At 40.6% G+C, this 24,893-nt stretch overlaps 1 protein-coding gene across 5 annotated transcripts in view; it reads left to right on the top strand.

Moving 5' to 3' along the window:
- The window catches only part of cbfa2t3 (CBFA2/RUNX1 partner transcriptional co-repressor 3), a 168,013-nt gene that overhangs the window by 127,148 nt on the left and 15,972 nt on the right, over positions 1-24,893 (top strand). For 4 of the 5 annotated variants that reach the window (XM_062033691.1, XM_062033690.1, XM_062033693.1 and 1 more), the window contains 4 exons: positions 7,352-7,635; positions 11,208-11,293; positions 14,250-14,532; positions 18,946-19,014. In XM_062033691.1, the coding sequence (XP_061889675.1) occupies positions 7,352-7,635; positions 11,208-11,293; positions 14,250-14,532; positions 18,946-19,014 (722 nt within the window). The remainder of the gene's footprint in view (positions 1-7,351; positions 7,636-11,207; positions 11,294-14,249; positions 14,533-18,945; positions 19,015-24,893) is intronic. The other variant, XM_062033692.1, reaches the window with a different exon arrangement.

Genomic DNA, 24,893 nt, shown 5'->3' with positions numbered 1-24,893 from the left:
GGCTCAGGCTTTGAGCTGAGGCAACCTTCATTATCCAACCAAGGTGTTCATCAGTCATTATATCTCGTAGTCCACCCGGACCACAGTCTTGGGGGCGTGCCTTAAAGGCACTGCCTTTAACGTCCTCTACGAGCTGTCGTCACGTCCGCTTTTCATCCATTCTAACAACGTGCCGGCCCAGTCACAAGATATGTGCGGCTTCTGTAAGCACACACACGTGAATGCAACGCATACTTGATCAACAGCGATACAGGTTACACTGAGGGTAGACGTATAAACAACTATAACACTGTTATAAAGCCGGAAGAGTAAGGGCTGCAAAGGATTCTGGGTATTTGTTCTGTTGTGTTTATGTTGTGTTACGGTGCGGATGTTCGCCCGAAAAGTGTTTGTCATTCTTGTTTGGTGTGGGTTCACAGTGTGGCGTATATTTGTAACAGTGTTAAAGTTGTTTATACGGCACCCTCAGTGTAACCTGTATCGCTGTTGATCAAGTATGCGATGCATTCACGTGTGTGTGCGTGCAGAAGCCGCACATATTATGCGACTGGGCCAGCACTCGTTGGACTGGATGAAAAGCGGACGTGGCGATTTTCGGGAGGAGCACTGAAATTTGTGAGTCTCCCTGGAGGGTTGGCAAGTATGAGAATTAGCGGTGAATGTGGTGTTACCGCAGCACCGCCGCTGTATATAATCGGCGGGCCAGCTCTAGTGTTAATTTGATATCGCCTCAAGGGCCAAGTGAAACTACACGGCGGGCCACATTTGGCCCGCGGGCCAGAGTCTGACACCCTTGCTTTAAGGCATGCCCCCAATATTGTTGTCCGGGTAGAATTCGGGAGAATGGTTGCCCCGGGAGATTTTCGGTAGGGGCACTGAAATTCGGGATGCTCCCTGGAAAATCGGGAGGGTTGGCAAGTATGGGACGCACATCGAGGAAGTCGGAGAGCGATTGATGGCAAGCCACTAAACTTTTAAGTCTTTGAACAAAAAATTAAAAATTAAAACCTAATTTGTCATTTCAACATATTAGTCCTCTGCTAACCATACAAACGGAGGTGAAAACCATCCAAGAGGCTTGGGTTACACTACGAACAGAAGATGAACAACGGCAGGTTTTACCTTTTATTTGGGTCGAGGGGGGCCTTTACTCTGTACCGCTTGCCTGGCCCCAGTATTACCCGTTTGCTTGCCTAACAGAATTGCTATGGCGACATCCGGTGGACACATTTAGAACAGCAGTTTCTTTCAATAAAAAAAAAATGTGCAGCTCATTTTTATACTTAGCAAACTCATCTCGATGTGGATTGACGGGCCGTCCTTATTCTTTGCTTTCCTCCGAACCATTCCCCTTTCCCCTGCGCCTCTCGCCGCCTACTCGCCGACCCTCCTTCCTCCCGCTCTAACTGCGCGACCTGCAGGCTCCCAGCAGCTGTCCATATGTCAGGGATGTGTCCAGATGGCGATGTGCTGACCGTAACACCGAACACATCCTCCTCCGCCGCCGCGCGAGGGGGAGGGCGGGGTGGTTTGGACGGGACTGTAATCCACACACCTCCGCCTCCCGACCTCTTGCTCTTATGCACAGCGGGCCAGGCTTGAGTGGTGTGTGTGTGTGTGTGTGTGTGTGAGGCGGGGGGAGCGACGGTGGGGGGCTTCGCCGTGCCAGCTGTTCCTATGATTTGTTAGCGGCCAGAGCCCAGGATGTGTGTGAGCATTGCCGTCACGCTCAAAATACACAGGCGGATAACCACCCGGGGCCGACGGCAGCGCGCATCGACAACATGCGACCGTGATTCATTGGCCTTTTGATCCCTGCACGATAAAAAGTGATTTCCATCTGAATGCCCGGCGAGTGCCATCCAGCTAAACAGATTAATATCGACGCTCCCATTTAAACTGACCAGATGGCTGCAAAACACAGCCCTCTCTCTCTCTCTTGCGCGCCCGCACACTAACTTATACAGTGTCTCCAAACATCTGCCAAACGCAGCAGGGTTTAGGCCGCGTCGGCCCTTAAGCCGGGGCCCGGGTGGAAGGCAGGGAGTCGGAATAGTTGCAATCTAAGAGCAGGCCGGGGGATATTCAGATTAAACGCCGGAGACGCGGGGCGCTCGCTCCGACTCGGCTTTGCCTGATGCATATGGCGTGCAGCTGTGCGAGGGCGCTGGAGCGGCGCTGTCTCGCTCGTGGTTGAACAACAAGCGGCTCGCCGCGGGAACACGGCGTAGTGCGCGTCAATTTGCAGACTCCAGCCTTCTTCGGCACGGGAAGATTTAAAGCCCCACTTAGGAACTTTTTCCCGTTTTGGTTGATTTTGGTAGTATTTTGCCGGAAGAAGACCGTCAAACTGACACGATAATGTAATATTGGCACTAGGGGTGTAACGGTACGTGTATTTGTATTGAACCGTTTCGGTACGGGGATTTCGGTTCGGTTCGGAGGTGTACCGAACAAGTTTCCACACAAAAATATTAAGTAGCCGCCTCCCCTTCCTTCTGCCTCTGTCTATGTCAGTCCTCTACACCGCACCCAGCATTGTCCCACCCACACAACCATCTGATTGGTTACAAACAGAGCGGCAACAGCCAATCAGCAGTGCGTATTCAGAGCGCATGTAGTCAGTGCTTAGCGTTTAGCAGGTAAGCATCAGGCTGCGGACTCTCCCCAAATTATAATAAACACCTCCCAGTCAACTACTAGTAACATCACTATGAGCTCGTTGACTTTCTAGAAATATAAACAGCTCGCTCGCAGTCCTGGCTTGAGGTGAAGGCTAATTTGTGTGTGTGTGTGTGTGTGTGTTACGGACAGCAAAGCCCTGTCTGTCTGTTATTTCACTTTACCTTTTTTCTGTGTTGATTGAGCTGTGTTGAAGCTGCAAAAAATGACATTATGTTAAATGAAGAGTTTCTGTCTCTGATAGTTGATATAATAATGTAACTGCATCATTAAGCCATAGTTGCCAACCTTGACACCTCCGATACCGGGAGGTGGGGGGAGGGTGGGGGGCGTGGTCGGGGGTGGGGCGGGGCGTGTTTGGGGGCGTGGTTAAGAGGGGAATATATTTAAACTAGAATTCACCAACTCAAGTATTTCATATATATATATATATATATATATATATATATATATATATATATATATATATATATATATATATATATATATAGTCATGTATGAAATACTTGACTTTCAGTGAATTCTAGCTATATATATATTTATTTTATTATACATATAAATAAAAGAAATACCTGAATTTCAGTGTTCTGGAGGCTATCCAGTAGATGGCAGTATTGTCCTGTTTAAGAGTGTCACAACATTGCTGTTTACGGCAGACGAACTGCTTTACGGTAGACTAAACGTGACTGCTGTTGTTGTGTGTTGGTACCGCGCTGGGAGGACGTTAATGAAACTGCCTAACAATAAACCCACATAAGAAACCAAGAACCTCGATCATTCTACACTTATGACGTCATTGGGCAGGCAAGCTGTTTATATTGTGGGAAAGCGGACGTGAGAACAGGCTGTCCCCACTCAGGTCCGCATTGAGCTGGAGGGGGCGTGGCCTCCAGCTCCGGCTGAATACCGGGAGTTTGTCGGGAGAAAATTTCTGCCGGGAGGTTATCAGGAGAGGCGCTGAATACCGGGAGTCTCCCGGTAAAAACGGGAGGGTTGGCAAGTATGCATTAAGCCTACATGAACTCCATGGTGTTCAGGGAGGAATAGTCTCTCTTATTGCTATTGCCATTTTTTCAGCTATAGTTACATTAATCATTAGTAACGGAGCAGCCTAGTTTTGAATGGCAGGGTCCCTGCTATCACATGTTGATAAAAATATAACATTTACTTAATAAAAATCAACTACAGGCTTCCCAAATGCTGTAATAAATTAAGCATGATGAGTTGACTTGAAACTGTTTAATGTTGCACTTTTTATATGTAGAAGAAAAGTTTTGTCATTTTATTTAATCTGAGCAACAACTTGAGGCAGTTTAATGTGGATCAACGTGGGTAGAATTATTATAGTGTTCCCAATGTTAAAAGGATAAAGCCATTGTTTACAAATTTGGTAAATAAATAACCAAAAAATGTATATTTTGTTGTTTTCTTACTGTACCGAAAATGAACCGAACCGTGACCTCTGAACCGAGGTACGTACCGTACCGAAATTTTTGTGTACCGTTACACCCCTAATTGGCACAAATATTAGGTCTCTAAAGGCTATGCTGATGTGAGATAGCAGACTCTTATCAAGTAGGGTTGTACGGTATACCGGTATTTGTATAGTCATCATCGGGCGGTCACTCGAACGAGTATGACGATCCTCCTGGTAGGGGTGTATCCCTTTATGGAGGATGCCTGTGTGTGACTTAGTTTAACGTGGGGAGACTGGTGCACAGACAGTCACCACACGATCCTTGACAGAATCGGGTCAGGGTCCAGTGGCATGTAGTCCAAGACGACTGGGGACCCTTTTCTGCTGCAGCCTTCTTCCGCCATCGCAGCCATTGTGGTAGTTCTTAAATCTACCGTCTTCCGCCTGCTCCGCCGTTGAGGTCTTCAATTAATATAGCACCACGATACTAATGAATCATATTCGGTACGATACCCTACGTCGATATTTTTTGGCATCACAACATTTTCTTTCGTTTTTTTAAAAATTCATATTATGTTTATGAACTTAGGAAATACGTCCCTGGACATATGAGGACTTTGAATATGACCAATGTATGATTCTGTAACTACTTGGTATCGGATTGATGCCCAAACAGAAGAATAAGTGGTTATTACATTTTAACAGAAGTGTAAATAGAACAAAGGTAAAAGAGAATGTAAGCAGATATTAACAGTAAATGAAAAAGTAGATTAATAATACATTTTCTACCACTTGTCCTTAATAATTTTGACAAAATAATAGAATGATAAATGACACAATATGTTACTGCATATGTCATCAGACTAATTAGGAGCCTTTGTTTGTTTACTTACTACTAAAAGACAAGTTGTCTTGTATGTTCACTATTTTATTTAAGGACAAACTTGCAATAAGAAACATATGTTTAATGTACCCTAAGATTTTTTGTTCAAATAAAGCCAATAATGCAACTACGGTGTCGTCACGGACTACAAAGGAGGATGCGCGCAATTTTTCAGGATTTATGCAGATCCCAAATACAGATCAGCAGGTACCAGAAGGAAAGAAAAGTTGCTTTTGCATAATATTGCGAAACAAAACGCCAGGTAATATGTCTAACCTTATACACACACCATAATAATACTGGTATGATGAAGCACAGTACAATCCATCAAGCGGTGCGACTTCATAGCTTACCAAAGTCATACTAAAACGATAATTTTGATGGATTTTTGAGCACCGTGTGTAATGTTCTATATTTTCAATGGAACATATAAAATGTTAGTGTTGTTTACTTGAGTCTTATTGCAGTCTTCACATATCTCTTATGTTTGACTGCCATCTACTGGTCACATTTATCATTTCACCATGTACCAAATAAAATTGCTTCGAGGTCGGTAAGCAAAACCAGAATTATTCCGTACATTAGGCGCACCAGGTTATAAGGCGCACTGTCCAGTTTTGAGGGGGAAAAGGGGTTTTAAGTGCGCCTTATAGTGCGGAAAATACGGTAAGTGTTTTATTGGTCTATATGTAAACACAGTGTTACTGTTCACACTGCAAAAAGTCAGTGTTCAAAAACAAGAAAAAAAATAATACAAAAATTTAGGATATTTTATTTCAACGAAGCAAAATTATCTGCCAATAGAACAAGAAAACAAGAAACAAGAAACAAGTTAAAATTAGCTAACCTCAATGAACCCAAAATTACCCTAAAATAAGTATATTCTCACTAATAACAACTGTACTACTATATGAGTACGTATTTTCTATTGCTTCATTGAAAATAAAACAGCAAAGTCCATTTTGGCTGTCATCTGTTTTAATATGAGACTCATTTGTGTCAAAGTCATGATTTTTTTTTTCATGCTCGAAATAAGAAATTAGTACTTTAAAAAAGTAGTTTTATACTTGTGAGTGTTGATGACATAGCTTTGCAACAGTTGATATTGTAGTTTCAAGCATGTTTTACCCAATATACACTGACTACCGTTCAAAAGTTTGGGGTCACATTGAAAGTTCCTTATTTTTGAAGGAAAAGCACTGTACTTTTCAATGAAGATAACTTTAAACTAGTCTTAACTTTAAAGAAATACACTCTATACATTGCTAATGTGGTAAATGACTATTCTAGCTGAAAATGTCTGGTTTTTGGTGCAATATCTACATAGGTGTGTAGAGGCCCATTTCCAGCAACTATCACTCCAGTGTTCTAATGGTAAAATGTGTTTGCTCATTGGCTCAGAAGGCTAATTGGTGATTGAAAAACCCTTGTGCAATCATGTTCACACATCTGAAAACAGTTTAGCTCGTTACAGAAGCTACAAAACTGACCTTCCTTTGAGCAGATTGAGTTTCTGGAGCATCACATTTGTGGGGTCAATTAAACGCTCAAAATGGCCAGAAAAAGAGAACTTTCATCTGAAACTCGACAGTCTATTCTTGTTCTTAGAAATGAAGGCTATTCCACAAAATTGTTTGGGTGACCCCAAACTTTTGAACGGTAGTGTAGGTCATAAAATCTCGGCAACAAGCTGTAATATCTTACTGAGATCATTTAGGACCTTAAAACAAGTAAAACACTCGAACATTAAATCTGCTTAGTGAGAAGAATTATCTTATCAGACAGAAATTAAACTAAAATCACCCTTATTTGAGATATTTACTTAGATTTGTAATGTTACAGTGGCCCAAAATAATACATACGCCTCTTAAATAATAGAGTTTCTAAAGAATACTTGGGCCTACTTCGCTCCTGTATTTTAGTGATGGTCATTATTGAGAACCCTTGTTTCTGGAGTTCAAAGTTGACGAGTCCGTTTCCAGCAGGACATCTCTGGTCACGTGGTAACGAGTAAAAAGACAGCGGTGCGGAATACTGTCAGGTCCGTGCCACGTGATCACATATTGGCAAGCAAGCGCATAATTCTGTTTTGTTGTGGGGGAATAATACGCCACTCATTCCGCACTTCATTGCCGCGGCTGAAAAAACACTGAAGGCTTTTTTTGTGTTCGCGCGCAATCACTTCAGCTCGCCGTGTTTCATTAACGCTGAAGTGTTTTCAATAACGCGCGGTAAGTAATCCGCGATTCAGCCTCTTTGACAACGCCAAACAACTCACGTTCGGTTCACGGCAACATTTGGAATCAATTAATTCTGCTTTACACGGTGCATGTTTCCATGTTTCAACTCTTACGTCCTCCGTGTCCCAGGACCAAAGACTCCTCGGACAGAGACGGCCTGCACCCCGAGCACCTGGCGAAGAGGCCCTGCACCATAAGCCCCAACCAGCGCTTCAGTCCCAGCACGGGCCTCCCCGCTCACCCGCCTCCCAACGGCCTGTCCACACACCCCCCCAACGGACTGCCGCACGCACCCAACCATCAAATGGCCCCCCAGCACTACCGCCTGGAGGACATGGCGCTGGCGCACCAGTACAGAGACGCCTACAGACACAACGAACACCGGGACGGCCGAGAGAGGCACCGACCAACAGGTATGGACTTAGTGTCCCGTGGTCTGGTGAAGGGGGGGGGGGGGGTCGATGTCAGGAACAAAGACCAGTTGTCAGTGCACCGTGTTAATCCTGGTGGTTTCTATATAAAGCCCACAGCCTTACATACCCGCGGGCTACAACTGTGGCCACCATATATGCCGTCCTTCTGCTTACCGCGGAAAGATGGCGTAGCATTCTCAGCCAAACTGTCCCCCGGATTAGTTTCACGCCTGTTATCGAACTGCCAATTAACCCTTGTGTGGTGTTCGGGTATGTGGGACCCGTTTTCATTCATTTTTCAAACTGAGACTCGCTGACTTTGGCTCATTTTCTGTGAAGAACATATATCAGAATACATATTTAATGACCACACAACCATACAATTCTATTACATACTGTATAAGATGTAATACAACACACACACACACACACACACAGCAGGCCTAGACAGGAGGAGGACAGAGTGTAGGTACACAGAACATCAGAGGGCCAAATGTGCGAGAAAATGAGAGCAGACAGTGTTGACAAACAAAGTCGCAACCTTGGGTGGGAACCGCAGGTGCAGAAACACAAAAGAAGAATCCCTTGTGGGATGCAGAAATTTTCCGTGCAACGTTCATATTGTTGTTACTCAGCCAGCGTTTGTGGGTCGGATGGACCCGTTGCATTTTGTGGCTTTTAATACCTCACAATCAAACACTTTTATGTTAAAATACTGAACAGATTGGGATAAGGTAAACATCTGTTCAGTATTTAACATAAAAGTGTTTGATTGTGAGGCATTAAAAGCCACAAAATGCAACGGGTCCATCAGACCCACAAACGCCGGCTGAGTAACAACAATATGAACATTACACAAGGGTTAAAGGCCTACTGAAATGATTTTTTTTTTATTTAAACGGGGATAGCAGATCCATTCTATGTGTCATACTTGATCATTTCACGATATTGCCATATTTTTGCTGAAAGGATTTAGTAGACAACAACGACGATAAAGTTCGTAACTTTTGGTCGCTGATAAAAAAAAAGCCTTGCCTATACCGGAAGTAGCGTAACGACACCGGAGGAAGGGCTCCTCACATTTCTCCATTGTTTACAATGCAGCGAGAGATATTCGGACAGAGAAAGCGACGATTACCCCATTAATTTGAGCGAGGATGAAAGATTTGTGGATGAGGAACGTGAGAGTGAAGGACTAGAGAGGCAGTGCAGGACGTATCTTATTTCGCTCTGACCGTAACTTAGGTACAGGGGCTCATTGGATTCCACACTTTCTCCTTTTTCTATTGTGGATCACGGATTTGTATTTTAAACCACCTCGGATACTATATATTCTTGAAAATGAGAGTCGAGAACGCAAAATGGACATTCACAGTGACTTTTATCTCCACGACAATACATCGGCGAAGCACTTTAGCTACGGAGCTAACGTGATATCATCGGGCTTAACTGCAGATAGAAACAAAATAAATAAACCCCTGACTGAAAGGATAGACAGAAGATCAACAATACTATTAAACCATGGACATGTAACCACACAGTTAATCATTTCCAGCTTAGCGAAGCTTAACAATGCTGTTGCTAACGACGCCATTGAAGCTAACTTAGCTACGGGACGGCGGCGGGCGTTGTAGCTTTCGACGACACCCCGGCCGCCATCAGAGTCGGCAAGAAACATGTATTTCCCCAAAGTTACGTACGTGACATGCACATAACGACACTCACGTACGGGCAAGCGATCAAATGTTTGGAAGCCAGAGCTGTACTCACGGTAGCGCGTCTGCTATTCATCTCAAAGTCCTCCTGGTTGTGTTGCTGTAGTCCGCCGCTAATACACTGATCGCACCTACAGCTTTCTTCTTTGCAGTCTTCATTGTTCATTAAACAAATTGCAAAAGATTCACCAACACAGATGTCCAGAATACTGTGGAATTTTGGGATGAAAACAGAGCTTTTTTGTATTGGATTCAATGGGTCCGAATACTTCCGTTTCAACGATTGATGTCACGCGCATACGTCATCATACATAGACGTTTTCAACCGGAAGTTTAGCGGGAAATTTAAAATTGCACTTTATAAGTTAACCCGGCCGTATTGGCATGTGTTGCAGTGTTAAGATTTCATCATTGATATATAAACTATCAGACTGCGTGGTCGGTAGTAGTGGCTTTCAGTAGATTTTACCTGTCCGGCCCACTTGCACTGCAAAAACTGAAATCTAAGTAAGATTAAATATCTCAAAAAAGGGTGATATTTGCTTATTTTCTGTGTGATAAGATAATTCTTCTCACTAAGCAGATTTTATGTTAGTGTTTTACTTGTTTTAAGGGTTTTGGTCCTAAATGATCTCAGTAAGATATTACAGCTTGTTGCTGAGATTTGATGACCTATATTGAGTAAAACATGCTTGAAACTAGAATATCAAGTGTTGAAAAGCTGTGTCATCAACACTCACAAGTAAAAAACTACTTTTTTAAAGTAATAATTTCTTATTTCAAGCATGTAAAAAAAAAAAATCATGACTTTGACACAATTGTGTTTCATAATTAAAACAGATGACAGCCAAATGGACTTTGCTGTTTTATTTTCAATGAAACAATAGAAAATACGTACTCATATAGTAGTACTGTTGTTATTAATGAGAATATACTTATTTCAAGGTATTTTTGGGTTCATTGATGTTAGCTAATTAGGGACCGAGTCCCTTTGGGACAGAGAGGACCCTATTGTATTTCTAGCGTTTCATTATTATACCGCCGCCTCTTTGAGCTGTAATTTGACCCCCTTAACATGCTTCAAAACTCACCAAATTGGACACATCAGGACTGGCGGAAATTGCGATCTAATCAAAAAACCAAACCCCAAAACTCAAAATTGCGCTCTAGCGCCCCCTAGGAAGAAAACATAGACAAAACTGCCTGTAACTCCCAGTAGGAATGTCGTAGAGATATGAAACAAAAACCTCTATGTAGGTCTCACTTAGACGTATATTTCATACACTGACAACCCCCAGCAAAAATCAACAGGAAGTTTGCAATTCCCCCTTCAAAACAAAAGTTGAGTAAAAACAGTCACCTTTTTTCAAACATTATCTCCTCTGAGCGCGTTTGTCGTGTCGGCTTCAAATTAGCACAGGAGAGAGATTGAACCCTTCTGATTAAAAGTTGGTAAAAGAGTTTTAATTACTGCTGCGGTTTGGATTTTATGAGCCCTCAAAGTCGGTCCCGTCCATCGCTGCTTGCAGCTTTAATTTGACTTGTTTTGGAAAGTCTTGACAAGCCAAATTTTCTTGTTCTATTGGCAGATAATTTTGCTTAGTTCAAATAAAATACCCCTAATTTAAAAAAAAAAAAATTTCTTGTTTTTGAAAACTGACTTTTTGCAGTGTGGGAGTAGATATTACTCCACGTGGCCCCCAATCTAAAATGAGTTAGACACCCTTGTGTTAACTGGAAATAATATTTAAAAAAAACGCGCTTGCATTGAGATTTGAGAAGCAAGCCAATACATGATACCGATATCGGATCGGGGGGGGACACCCCGACTTCTGACACCCTGTCTTTCCGTTACAGCGGCGCACGGGGCCCGCCAAGAGGAAGTGATTGACCACCGTCTAACAGATCGAGAGTGGGCGGAAGAATGGAAGCACCTCGATAATGTAAGTATCCGCATGGCTGCCCATGTCATTCACATGCCCACACCCAACTTCATGAAGCCATCGGAGCAGCACACACACACACCAGACACGCACACAGTACACACTCATGCAGAGAAATAGGGCCCCAGATGGAGCTCGGGGACCCAGCAGTGAGCAGCTCCAGCTGGGCAGAGCAGCTGAGACATGGAGGGAACCGGCCAGGCCTGGACCCCCGCCAAATTGCAAACACTTCACTGAAATAAATATAGCTCCACGCCAGGGGGGAGGCGGAGCCAGGGAACAACGGCGAAGAACATCTGAACGCCGGTGAAATAGTCGGGGGAACGTGGAGCGTATTTAAGGCAGCGGACGCCGCGAAAGTGACATCAGAATGCGAGGAGACGCGGAGAAATGAGCGGCGGTCTGCGGAGTTGGCAGCGAGCGGAGCCAAAGGGTGGAAGGAATCGGCTCCACTTTCTCATCTGCAGCCCAGCTGTTACATTATGGCCGCCCAGCTCTTGCAAATTCAAATTCACTAACTCGCACATGGCCAGTAACCCGGTGGAACACGTGTAGTAAATATCATACATGCTATTTATTTAGACACCTGGGAGGGGAAATGGAAGAATTGTCCCAAGACCAAAACTGCTTATAACCTGATTTTTTTTTGTTTTAAAGGCCTACTGAAATGAAATGTTCTTATTTAAACGGGGATAGCAGATCCATTCTATGTGTCGTACTTCATCATTTCGCGATATTGACATATTTTTGCTGAAAGGATTTAGTAGAGAACATCGACGATAAAAGTTTTGGTCGCTGATAAAAAAAAGCCTTGCCTGTACCGGAAGTAGCGTGACGTCACAGGTTGAACATTTCCCCATTGTTTACACCAGCAGCGAGAGCGATTCGGACCGAGAAAGTGACGATTACCCCATTAATTTGAGCCAGGATGAAAGATTCGTGGATGAGGAACATAAGAGTGAAGGACTAGAGTGCAGTGCAGGACGTATCTTTTTTCGCTCTGACCGTAACTTAGGTACAAGGGCTCATTGGATTCCACACTTTCTCCTTTTTCTATTGTGGATCACGGATTTGTATTTTAAACCACCTCGGATACTATATCCTCTTGAAAATTAGAGTCGAGGACGCGAAATGGACATTCACAGTGACTTTTATCCCCACGACAATACATCGGCAAAGCACTTTAGCTACGGAGCTAACGTGATTGCACCAGGCTCGATCATTTAGCGATATTGCCATATTTTTGCTGAAAGGATTTAGTAGAGAACATCGACGATAAAGTTTTGGTCGCTGATAAAAAAAAGCCTTGCCTGTACCGGAAGTAGCGTGACATCACAGGTTGAACATTTGCACATTGTTTACACCAGCAGCGAGAGCGATTCGGACCGAGAAAGCGACGATTACCCCATTAATTTGAGCCAGGATGAAAGATTCTTGAAAATGAGAGTCGAGAACGCAAAATGGACATTTAGAGTGACTTTTATCTCCACGACAATACATCGGCGAAGCACTTTAGCTACAGAGCTAACGTGATAGCATCGTGCTTAACTGCAGATAGAAACAAAAGAAATAAACCCCTGACTGGAAGGATAGACAGAAAATCAACAATACTATTAAACCATGGACCTGTAACTACACGGTTAATGCTTTCCAGCCTGGCGAAGCTCAACAATGCTGTTGCTAACGACGCCATTGAAGCTAACTTAGCAACGGGACCTCACAGAGCTATGCTAAAAACATTAGCTATCCACCTACGCCAGCCCTCATCTGCTCATCAACACCCGTGCTCACCTGCGTTCCAGCGATCGACGGAGCGACGAAGGACTTCACCCGATCATCGATGCGGTCGGCGGCTAGCGTCGGATAGCGCGTCTGCTATCCAAGTCAAAGTCCTCCTGGTTGTGTTGCTGCAGCCAGCCGCTAATACACCGATCCCACCTACAACTTTCTTCTTTGCAGTCTTCATTGTTCATTAAACAAATTGCAAAAGATTCACCAACACAGATGTCCAGAATACTGTGGAATTTTGCGATGAAAACCGAGCTTTTTGTATTAGATACAATGTGTCCAAATACTTCCGTTTCAACCATTGACGTCACACGCATACGTCATCATATATAGACGTTTTCAACCGGAAGTTTAGCGGGAAATTTAAAATTGCACTTTATAAGTTAACCCGGCCGTATTGGCATGTGTTGCAATGTTAAGATTTCATCATTGATATATAAACTATCAGACTGCGTGGTCGGTAGTAGTGGCTTTCAGTAGGCCTTTAAAATTGTATTACATTTTTAATGAATGTTAATCAATTTGATAAAATAGAGCGACTGCCACCTATGTAATAATATTTAGGATAGACATTTACAAATTAATGGAGAAGACAAATACAATACTAAACACAGGAAAACCAAAAATTAATACAGGCAACAGTATCAATAATACGAAATAAAAATATCATTAATAGCTGTTTTTGTTTTTAAAACCGAAAAATATGGTTTTTTTTGTTATTATAATTATTTTGTAATCGATTCTCGAAAAGTATAAGTCAATTTAGAATTGGAAATTCTAATTGGAATTCAAAAATTTTTTAGCACAAAAAAAATTTGAATTTTTTTAGGGGTTCTAAAAATATATATATATTTTTTGTGCTAAAAAAGTATTTTTTTTTTTTGGTAAAAATGTTGTAATTTTTTGTGCAAAAAAAATTTAGATTTTTTTTTTTTAGCATCTCTCCTTAAATACGTAGAGTTGGTCTCCCTCTTGCAGCTGTCGACATTCTACAAGATGTTGCAGTGTGTCTGTGGGAATTTTTGTCCAACCCTCCAAAAAAAGTCGTAATTAATCCCAAATTCAGACCGCAATTTATCCCACTACGAAAGAAAAAAAATTGACTTGTCCAAGCTTATATTGGGTACGAAAGTCCGTGGGCTAATATCGCCATTTGTGTCCCTGTCAGCTGCTAAACTGTATCATGGACATGGTGGAGAAGACGCGGCGCTCTCTGACCGTGCTGCGACGCTGCCAGGAGGCCGACCGAGAGGAGATGAACCATTGGATACGGCGCTACAGCGACGTTGAGGAGATGAAAAAAGGTGGGAGCAACGGACAGCACTGCCTTCCTCCTCCTCCTCTTCCTCCTACTCCTCACCACAACTCCTCCTCCAACACAGCTAGCAGCAGTGAGACTCTGTCCAAAGGAGCTTCCTCGGCTGCTGAAAGGCAGACGGGCAGGCAGACAGGTAGACACACACACACACACAGGGAAGGGGATGGTGGGCACGGAAAGAAAGACCAGTGAGGTGCTCCTGATGTGCATGTTATATTTGACATATACGGTATTCAAAAGCATTGGGAAATCAAAGGGTCTAAATCAGGGCTATTCAACTGCAGTAGTTCAGTTCAAAACTTGGGAAATACTTGAATTAAATATAAATTAAATGCAATAAAAAGACTTGAGCGCTCCGAGGGACACATTGGGATGGACACCGAAACCCGGTTACATAATAATAACAGTAGTGCTAAATTCATGCAGACTCGGCAACCTGCAACATGTATTTTTTTAGTACCAATTTGGTACTCCAACCGGTTAAAATGTGAAACATATCCACCCCGAGTGTTCACTCTTATGTTCCGCTGCGATAATTATCAATCAATCAATCAAAGATCACTTATATAGCCCTAAATCACGAGTGTCTCAAAGGGCTGCACGAGCCACAACGACATCCCACATCAGGGCAAGAAAAAACGTCAACCCAATTGGGATGACAATGGGATACCTCGGTGGGGATCGCAGATGTGCGGACCAAATTATTGTCATGATCCGTGCTCCGGATCATGTTTTTGTTATGTTCCGTTAGTTTTGGACTCTATTGGTTCCTGTTTGACACCTGAGTTTGTTTTAGTTACCATGGCTACTTGTGATTTTCACCTGCCTCTGGTGTTCAGATGTGCGGACCAAATTATTGTCATGATCCGTGGTCCGGATCATGTTTTTGTTATGTTCCATTAGTTTTGGACTCTATTGGTTCCTGTTTGACACCTGAGTTTGATTTAGTTACCATGGCTACTTGTGATTTTCACCTGCCTCTGGTGTTCAGATGTGCGGACCAAATTATTGTCATGATCCGTGGTCCGGATCATGTTTTTGTTATGTTCTGTTAGTTTTGGACTCTATTGGTTCCTGTTTGACACCTGAGTTTGTTTTAGTTACCATGGCTACTTATGATTTTCACCTGCCTCTGGTGTTCAGATGTGCGGACCAAATTATTGTCATGATCCGTGGTCCGGATCATGTTTTTGTTATGTTCTGTTAGTTTTGGACTCTATTGGTTCCTGTTTGACACCTGAGTTTGTTTTAGTTACCATGGCTACTTATGATTTTCACCTGCCTCTGGTGTTCAGATGTGCGGACCAAATTATTGTCATGATCCGTGGTCCGGATCATGTTTTTGTTATGTTCTGTTAGTTTTGGACTCTATTGGTTCCTGTTTGACACCTGAGTTTGTTTTAGTTACCATGGCTACTTATGATTTTCACCTGCCTCTGGTGTTCAGATGTGCGGACCAAATTATTGTCATGATCCGGGGTCCAGATCATGTTTTTGTTATGTTCTGTTAGTTTTGGACTCTTTTGGTTCCTGTTAGACACCTGAGTTTGTTTTAGTTACCATGGCTACTTATGATTTTCACCTGCCTCTGGTGTTCAGATGTGCGGACCAAATTATTGTCATGATCCGTGGTCCGGATCATGTTTTTGTTATCTTCTGTTAGTTTTGAACTCTTTTAGTTCCTGTTTGACACCTGAGTTTGTTTTAGTTACCATGGCTACTTGTGATTTTCACCTGCCTCTGGTGTTCAGATGTGCGGACCAAATTATTGTCATGATCCGGGGTCCGGATCATGTTTTTGTTATGTTCTGTTAGTTTTGGACTCTTTTAGTTCCTGTTTGACACCTGAGTTTGTTTTAGTTACCATGGCTACTTGTGATTTTCACCTGCCTCTGGTGTTCGGGACGCGCACCTGCTTCTAATCAGAGGACTATTTGAGCCTGTCTTTGCCGGTCCGTCGTCCTGGCGTCATTATTGGTTTCATGCCACAGTTTCGTGTTTGTTCTATGCCAGGCGTGTCCAAAGTGCGGCCCGCAGCTAATTGTTTACCGGCCCGCCACACATTCTGGTAATGCTATTGCAAAAATTTTAAAAAACATTTAAAAATGTGGAATGAGGTGAAATCTAACTAGAAAAAGTTGCAATGTTGACACAAAACTGCCATGCAGGCTTTTTTTTTATGTCTTTTGTCTATCTTTCTTTTTTCTTTTTTTGCCATTGCTCCAAAAAAAAACAAAAAAACAATGTTACAATGAATTATTGACCTATTCAAGGCTTATTATTTCAAATATTTCACTTTAAAATGTTTTAAGTGGGAAATATTGAATATATTGTGTGGTTGCCGTACAAAAACATCAACATTTTGTTTGACAAAAGAGCATAAAACAAACAAAATAATAGTTCAAACGTAAAATCGACAGATATATCTGAAGTTGAGCTCGTAATTTAAGTGTTGAAAGTAAAAAAAAAAAACTAATAAAAATGTATCACTTTCTGAGTGGGGCACCTTTTGGATCCCAAATATATTTAATGGGATTTTTTTTATCTTTTCACTGCGATTACTCAAAAATAATAATGAATTAAAATCAATGGTGTCCTGTATTATTGATATTTTTAAGGCTCTAATTACTTCACATCAAACATTGCTTTCTGAATGTTTTGAGCAGTGGGGGAAATACTGCATATTTCAGTTTTATTATAAAAAACTAAGTTGTCTTTGACAGAAAAGGCATAAAACCTTTTTGGTTTTTTTCAACTTTATATCAACCTGAAGTTGATATACTGTACAGATTTACTGTAAGCATTATATAAATAAAAAAAATAATAATTTGACTTGTTTTTAACATTTTATTGACTTAGACCCTTTATGGTCCCCGGGAGCCCTAAAGGTAAAAAACAAACAAAATCCATATATTTTGTTATGGTTTGAAAATTAAAAATATCAAAATGGCCCCCGCATGCTTTAATTTTTCCGTGTGCGGCCCTCAGTGGAAAAAGTTTGGACACCCCTGTTCTATGCCATAGTTAATGCTAGTTGTTTCATGCCACAGTTCCGTGTTTGTTCTATGCCATAGTTAATGCTAGTTGTTTCATGCCACAGTTTCGTGTTTGTTCTATGCCATAGTTAATGCTAGTTGTTTCATGCCACAGTTTCATGTTTGTTCTATGCCATAGTTATGCTAGTTGTTTCATGCCACAGTTTCGTGTTTGTTCTATGCCATAGTTAATGCTAGTTGTTTCATGCCACAGTTTCGTGTTTGTTCTATGCCATAGTTAATGCTAGTTGTTTCATGCCACAGTTTCGTGTTTGTTCTATGCCATAGTTAATGCTAGTTGTTTCATGCCACAGTTTCGTGTTTGTTCTATGCCATAGTTAATGCTAGTTGTTTCATGCCACAGTTTCGTGTTTGTTCAATGCCATAGTTAATGCTAGTTGTTTCATGCCACAGTTTCGTGTTTGTTCAATGCCATAGTTAATGCTAGTTGTTTCATGCCACAGTTTCGTGTTTGTTTATGCCATAGTTAATGCTAGTTGTTTCATGCCACAGTTTCGTGTTTGTTCTATGCCATAGTTAATGCTAGTTGTTTCATGCCACAGTTTCGTGTTTGTTCTATGCCATAGTTAATGCTAGTTGTTTCATGCCACAGTTTCGTGTTTGTTCAATGCCATAGTTAATGCTAGATGTTTCATGCCACAGTTTCGTGTTTGTTCAATGCCATAGTTAATGCTAGTTGTTTCATGCCACAGTTTCGTGTTTGTTCAATGCCATAGTTAATGCTAGTTGTTTCATGCCACAGTTTCGTGTTTGTTCTATGCCATAGTTAATGCTAGTTGTTTCATGCCACAGTTCCGTGTTTGTTCTATGCCATAGTTAATGCTAGTTGTTTCATGCCAGAGTTTTGTGTTTGTTTCATGCCACAGTTTTGTGAGGTTCATGTCTATAGTTTCATGTCCTAAGTTTTTGCCTTGGCTTCCGCACTGAAATTCGGGAGTCTCCCGGGAGGGTTGGCAAATATGACTGGGAGACGCAACTGCTCTGTACTTCTCCCTACGTCTGTGTAACACTCCATACAGCGGCGTTTTAAAAAGTCATAAATTTTACTTTTTGAAACCGATACCGATCATTTCCGATATTACATTTTAAAGCATATATCGGCCATGTCCGATATTATCGGACATCTCTAATTATGATCTTCACTTCCATGTAACGTCATGTCTGCATGCGGGTCCGATTGCGTTCACATTAGAAATTGCATTTTTTTTGGTAACTACATAAATAGATCGGATACGACCCAAAAATCCGAATCGTACACCCCACCCTACAGTTTGAACGTAGCCAATAAGTACGTTTAATGCAAAGTGGCGAGATCAGACTGTAATAGTCCGGCCTCTAGAAATGTGGCCCCTCAAACAATATAGTTGAATAGCCCTGACTCCGGACTTTAACTCAATGCCTGATGAGAACTATCGGTGGAATTTGAAGTACTCTACTGTGTACAATATAAGTGTGTACATTATTGATTAGGTCAACATGTGTGTTTTCAGAGATCCACAGAGACTTTCTACACAGACCTCCATCGGGATACCTGCCAGAGGAAATCTGGAGAAAAGCTGGTAAGCAGCAGTAACCTCAGGAACCTCACACTAACAAAACCGCTTGCACAGACACAATACATTCACTTTTTGAAATGGCCTTGCTACCACCAAGTTGTACATTTCTTTTTTAGCTATGTCACATGTCTTGTAATATCTCCATTTTTAACCCCCCGTTAAAAAAAATTGTTGCTCCAGACCAAAGAGTACCGCTTGGTGGAAATGCGGCCGGTACAAAACAGAGGCCTTACAGTCCTAAATCCATGATGATGGGAGGATTGGAAGCCCTCTGTGACCTTCTGGCTAAATGCCTTCCACCTGTCTATGAAAGGCCACTGCAGTTAAGCTGCAGTGAAAATGCAGCCACCTGGCCTGAGGCGGGCCACAGCAGCACAGAACAGTTTCAATTAACTACTAGGGATGTAACGATGAACCGTGTTAAAGATAAACCGCCAGATGGTTAGTATTACCGTTCCAAATTAGGATTATTGTAAAACCAGGACTGATAACCGCGCTTTCTTAAACTCACGAAACAATGATGTCGTTCATGTCCTAGAGAGGCAACTGGCTGATTAGCCTTGATTAACGATTAACGGTATTAATGATTAACCACGGTAAAAAACCCCGCCGGTTAATATTACCGTTTCACATTAAGATTATCGTAAAACCATGATTGATAACCGCACTTTCCTAAACTAAGGAAACAGTGATATAGTTCATTTGCTAGAAAGGCAATGGCTGATTAGCCTCAAATAACGTTAAATAATGATTTACCACTGTGAAAATCCTGCCGGTTAGTATTACCGTTTCACATTAGGTTATCGTAAAAACATGATTGATTACCACATGTTGTTAAACTCAGGAAACAGTGATATTGGTCATTTACTAGAAAGGCAACTGGCTGATTAGCCTCGATTAACGTTATTAATGGTTTACCTCTGTTAAAATCCCGCCGGTTAGTGATATTGTTTCACACTAAGATTATCGTAAAACCATGATTGATAACCACACTTTGTTAAACTCAGGAAACAGTGATATTGGTAATTTACTAGAAAGGCAACTGGCTGATTAGCCTCGAATAACGTTATTAGTGATTTACCACCGTGAAAACCCGGCGGTTAGTATTACCGTTTAACATTAAGATTATCGTAAAAACAAGATTGATAACCACATGTTGTTAAACTCAGGAAACAGTGATATTGGTAATTTACTAGAAAGGCAACTGGCTGATTAGCCTCGATTAACGTTATTAATGGTTTACCTCTTTGAAAATCCAGCCGGTTAGTGATATTGTTTCACACTAAGAATATCGTAAAACCATGATTGATAACCACACTCTGTTAAACTCAGGAAACAGTGATATTGGTAATTTACTAGAAAGGCAACTGGCTGATTAGCCTCGATTAACGTTATTAGTGATTTACCACCGTGAAAACCCGCCGGTTAGTATTACCGTTTCACATTAAGATTATCGTAAAAACAAGATTGATAACCACATGTTGTTAAACTCAGGAAACAGTGATATTGGTAATTTACTAGAAAGGCAACTGGCTGATTAGCCTCGATTAATGTTATTAATGGTTTACCTCTTTGAAAATCCCGCCGGTTAGTGATATTGTTTCACACTAAGAATATCGTAAAACCATGATTGATAACCACACTTTGTTAAACTCAGGAAACAGTGATATTGGTAATTTACTAGAAAGGCAACTGGCTGATTAGCCTCGATTAACGTTATTAGTGATTTACCACCGTGAAAACCCGCCGGTTAGTATTACCGTTTCACATTAAGATTATCGTAAAAACATGATTGATAACCACATGTTGTTAAACTCAGGAAACAGGGATATTGGTAATTTGCTAGAAAGGCAACTGGCTGATTAGCCTCAAATAACGTTATTAATGATTTACCACCGTGAAAATCCTGCCGGTTAGTATTACCGTTTCACATTAAGATTATCGTAAAACCATGATTGATAACCACACTTTGTTAAACTCAGGAAACAGTGATATTGGTAATTTACTAGAAAGGCAACTGACTGATTAGCCTCCATTAACGTTATTAATGATTAACCGTGGTAAAAATCCCGCCGGTTAGTATTAGGGTTTCACATTAAGATTATCGTAAAACCGTGATTGATAACCACAGTTTGTTAAACTCAGGAAACAGTGATATTGGTAATTTACTAGAAAGGCAACTGGCTGATTAGCCTAGCTTAACGTTATTAGTGATTTACCACCGTGAAAACCCGCCGGTTAGTATTACCGTTTAACATTAAGATTATCGTAAAAACAAGATTGATAACCACATGTTGTTAAACTCAGGAAACAGTGATATTGGTAATTTACTAGAAAGGCAACTGGCTGATTAGCCTCGATTAATGTTATTAATGGTTTACCTCTTTGAAAATCCCGCCGGTTAGTGATATTGTTTCACACTAAGAATATCGTAAAACCATGATTGATAACCACACTTTGTTAAACTCAGGAAACAGTGATATTGGTAATTTACTAGAAAGGCAACTGGCTGATTAGCCTCGATTAACGTTATTAGTGATTTACCACCGTGAAAACCCGCCGGTTAGTATTACCGTTTCACATTAAGATTAACGTAAAAACATGATTGATAACCACATGTTGTTAAGCTCAGGAAACAGGGATATTGGTAATTTGCTAGAAAGGCAATTGGCTGATTAGCCTCAAATAACGTTATTAATGATTTACCACCGTGAAAATCCTGCCGGTTAGTATTACCGTTTCACATTAAGATTATCGTAAAACCATGATTGATAACCGCACTTTGTTAAACTCAGGAAACAGTGATATTGGTAATTTACTAGAAAGGCAACTGGCTGATTAGCCTCGATTAACGTTATTAATGATTAACCGTGGTAAAAATCCCGCCGGTTAGTATTAGGATTTCACATTAAGATTATCGTAAAAACGTGATTGATAACCACATGTTGTTAAACTCAGGAAACAGTGATATTGGTCATTTACTAGAAAGGCAACTGGCTGATTAGCCTCAAATAACGTTATTAATGATTTACCACCGTGAAAATCCCGCCGGTTAGTATTACCATTTCACACTAAGGTTATCGGAAAACCATGATTGATAACCGCACTTTGTTAAACTCAGGACACAGTGATATTGGTAATTTACTAGAAAGGCAACTGGCTGATTAGCCTCGATTAACGTTATTAGTGATTTACCACCGTGAAAACCCGCTGGTTAGTATTACCGTTTCACATTAAGATTATCGTAAAAACATGATTGATAACCACATGTTGTTAAACTCAGGAAACAGTGATATTGGTAATTTGCTAGAAAGGCAACTGGCTGATTAGCCTCAAATAACGTTATTAATGATTTACCACCGTGAAAATCCTGCTGGTTAGTATTACCGTTTCACATTAAGATTCTCGTAAAAACATGATTGATAACCACACTTTGTTAAACTCAGGAAACGGTGATATTGGTAATTTACTAGAAAGGCAACTGGCTGATTAGCCTCGATTAACGTTATTAATGATTAACCGTGGTAAAAATCCCGCCGGTTAGTATTAGCGTTTCACATTAAGATTATCGTAAAACCATGATTGATAACCGCACTTTGTTAAACTCAGGAAACAGGGATATTGTTCATTTACTAGAAAGGCAACTGGCTGATTAGCCTCGAAATGATTTACCACCGTGAAAATCCCGCCGGTTAGTGATACTGTTTCACACTAAGATTATCTTAAAACCATGATTGATAACCGCACTGTGTTAAACTAGGGAAACAGGAATATTGTTAATTTCCTAGAAAGGCTAGTGGCTAGCTAGCATCAATGCTAACGTGAATACAAGTCACATCATACCGCGACCTAAACTTGTATTAACACATTACTGTCTGAGCAACTAACCTATTCAATTACGTACATTGAACCTACAAGCTGTGCTGAGTGCTCTCGTTCCACAGAACGATACATAAATTCATTAATGGATGGTCTGCGTATGGGGCGAATGTACTATTATTCAAACACAGGCCTAGATTTCGAGGGGCACCCAAACATCTCATAAAAAATGGATTGATATATTTTTATTTTATTTGAAACAAATATAAAAAAATGTTTGTCCTAATTCATATGAATAAAATACATCAAAATTCTTAGTGATAATGATTTTGACTAGGGTTGAGCATTGTTCATGTATTCCGGTTGCAGTTCTGGTTCTGGTTCCTTGTTTCTATTCTGGTTAAAGCAAAAGACCTCATAAAAAGACAGTGGTGCCTCAACGTACGAGTTCATTGCGTTTTCAAGTTTGATTGCTTTAAATAATCATTTATTGACTTAATGAATAAAAATGTATCAAGTCCAGGCCACATGGACTGTCTGGAACTGGAACTACGCAGACATACAGTAGATTCCGCACAGGTGCTGCTATAGACCTAACGTATATTCCACTCCACCCCAGTATTGAGCACTGTATAACGGATAAACCACAGTAACCTTGACTATAGACATATATATACATTTTATTTTTTTACTTTTTATTTTATTTTATATATATGTTTGTATATATATATATATATATATATATATATATATATATATATATATATATATATATATATATATATATATATATATATATATATATATATATATATATATATATATATATATATATATATATATATATATATATATATATATATATATATATATATATATATATATATATATATATATATTTTTTTTTTTATTTTTTAATTATTTTTTTGCAAGAATTTTTTTTTTTTTAAATATGTTTTTAGGCCATCTCTATGCAACCAGAAGGAGCTTTTCTAACCTGTTCTGAAAAAACATAATTATAGTTAATATACCAAATAATACATTGCGAGAATCGGTTTGAATCGAGAATCGATTCTCAATCGAATCGTCACCCCAGGAACTGGAACCGAATCGAATTGATAGGCGTCCAAAGAATCACACCCCTGTTAAATATTGAGCGTTTGTCGTCAAACGGATGCCATGTTGCTTTCTTTCTGCCTCCATATTGTTGACTATCCTTGTCCAAATGACTGTAGACCAGGGGTGGGCAATTAATTTTTACCGGAGGCCGCATGAGCAACCCGAGCACTGCTGGAGGGCCACATCGACGAAATTTCAATTAAATTTTGCTCAATATTTTTTTTTATATATACCGTAAGATAAATAATAATAATAATAATAATAATAATACTTTCATTTAACCTAACTTAACGTTATACCAAAAGCACTGCTTGGAAATCATTTGTACCCCTTTCAGAGATCACATTTAGTTCCCCTTAAACATCCTCATGTTGCACAATGAAATGTAAGCATAGGATGAAGTGTGCATTCCTGTAACTTTTTCTAGTAACAGCATTCCATGATTAATATAAATAAATTAACATTAATAATAAATGACAGTAAAACAAGCACACGTATGACTGAGGAGTCATAGTGTAACTTTGTGTGGTGTTTGAGTTGTCCGACTTTTTGTGTGGCCATAAATGCACCAGTGGTTTAGTGCTATGCGTGTTGGTGACAGATGACAAGTTGGTTTTGGCCTGGTTTGTACGGCAGAAAATGACTAGTTTTTTCGAGATAGAAGTGTTTTACTCATGTTTTTGGTGTGGTTATGGTCGAATATAAACAGTTTTGCTCAATAAAGTGATCGATATGATTCCTGGCCTCGAAGCATCTCGATAGACGTTACAATAATTGAACGGTGTTCAATTGAACGGTGTTGACGAACACCGTTAGGGCCGCTTGTTGTCACTGTCACTCCAAGTTGCATTGCAAAATTACACAGAATAAATGTGTTTATTTTGTTTAGAATTCAGATGGGATTTGATTTGGTGCGCGGCATATATTTGCTGTGCGCAGAGGAC

Source organism: Entelurus aequoreus, linkage group LG02, assembly GCF_033978785.1.
Source record: "Entelurus aequoreus isolate RoL-2023_Sb linkage group LG02, RoL_Eaeq_v1.1, whole genome shotgun sequence".
In the NCBI taxonomy this organism is placed as follows: Eukaryota; Metazoa; Chordata; class Actinopteri; order Syngnathiformes; family Syngnathidae; genus Entelurus; species Entelurus aequoreus.
This window is presented reverse-complemented; position numbering and strand designations above follow the sequence as displayed.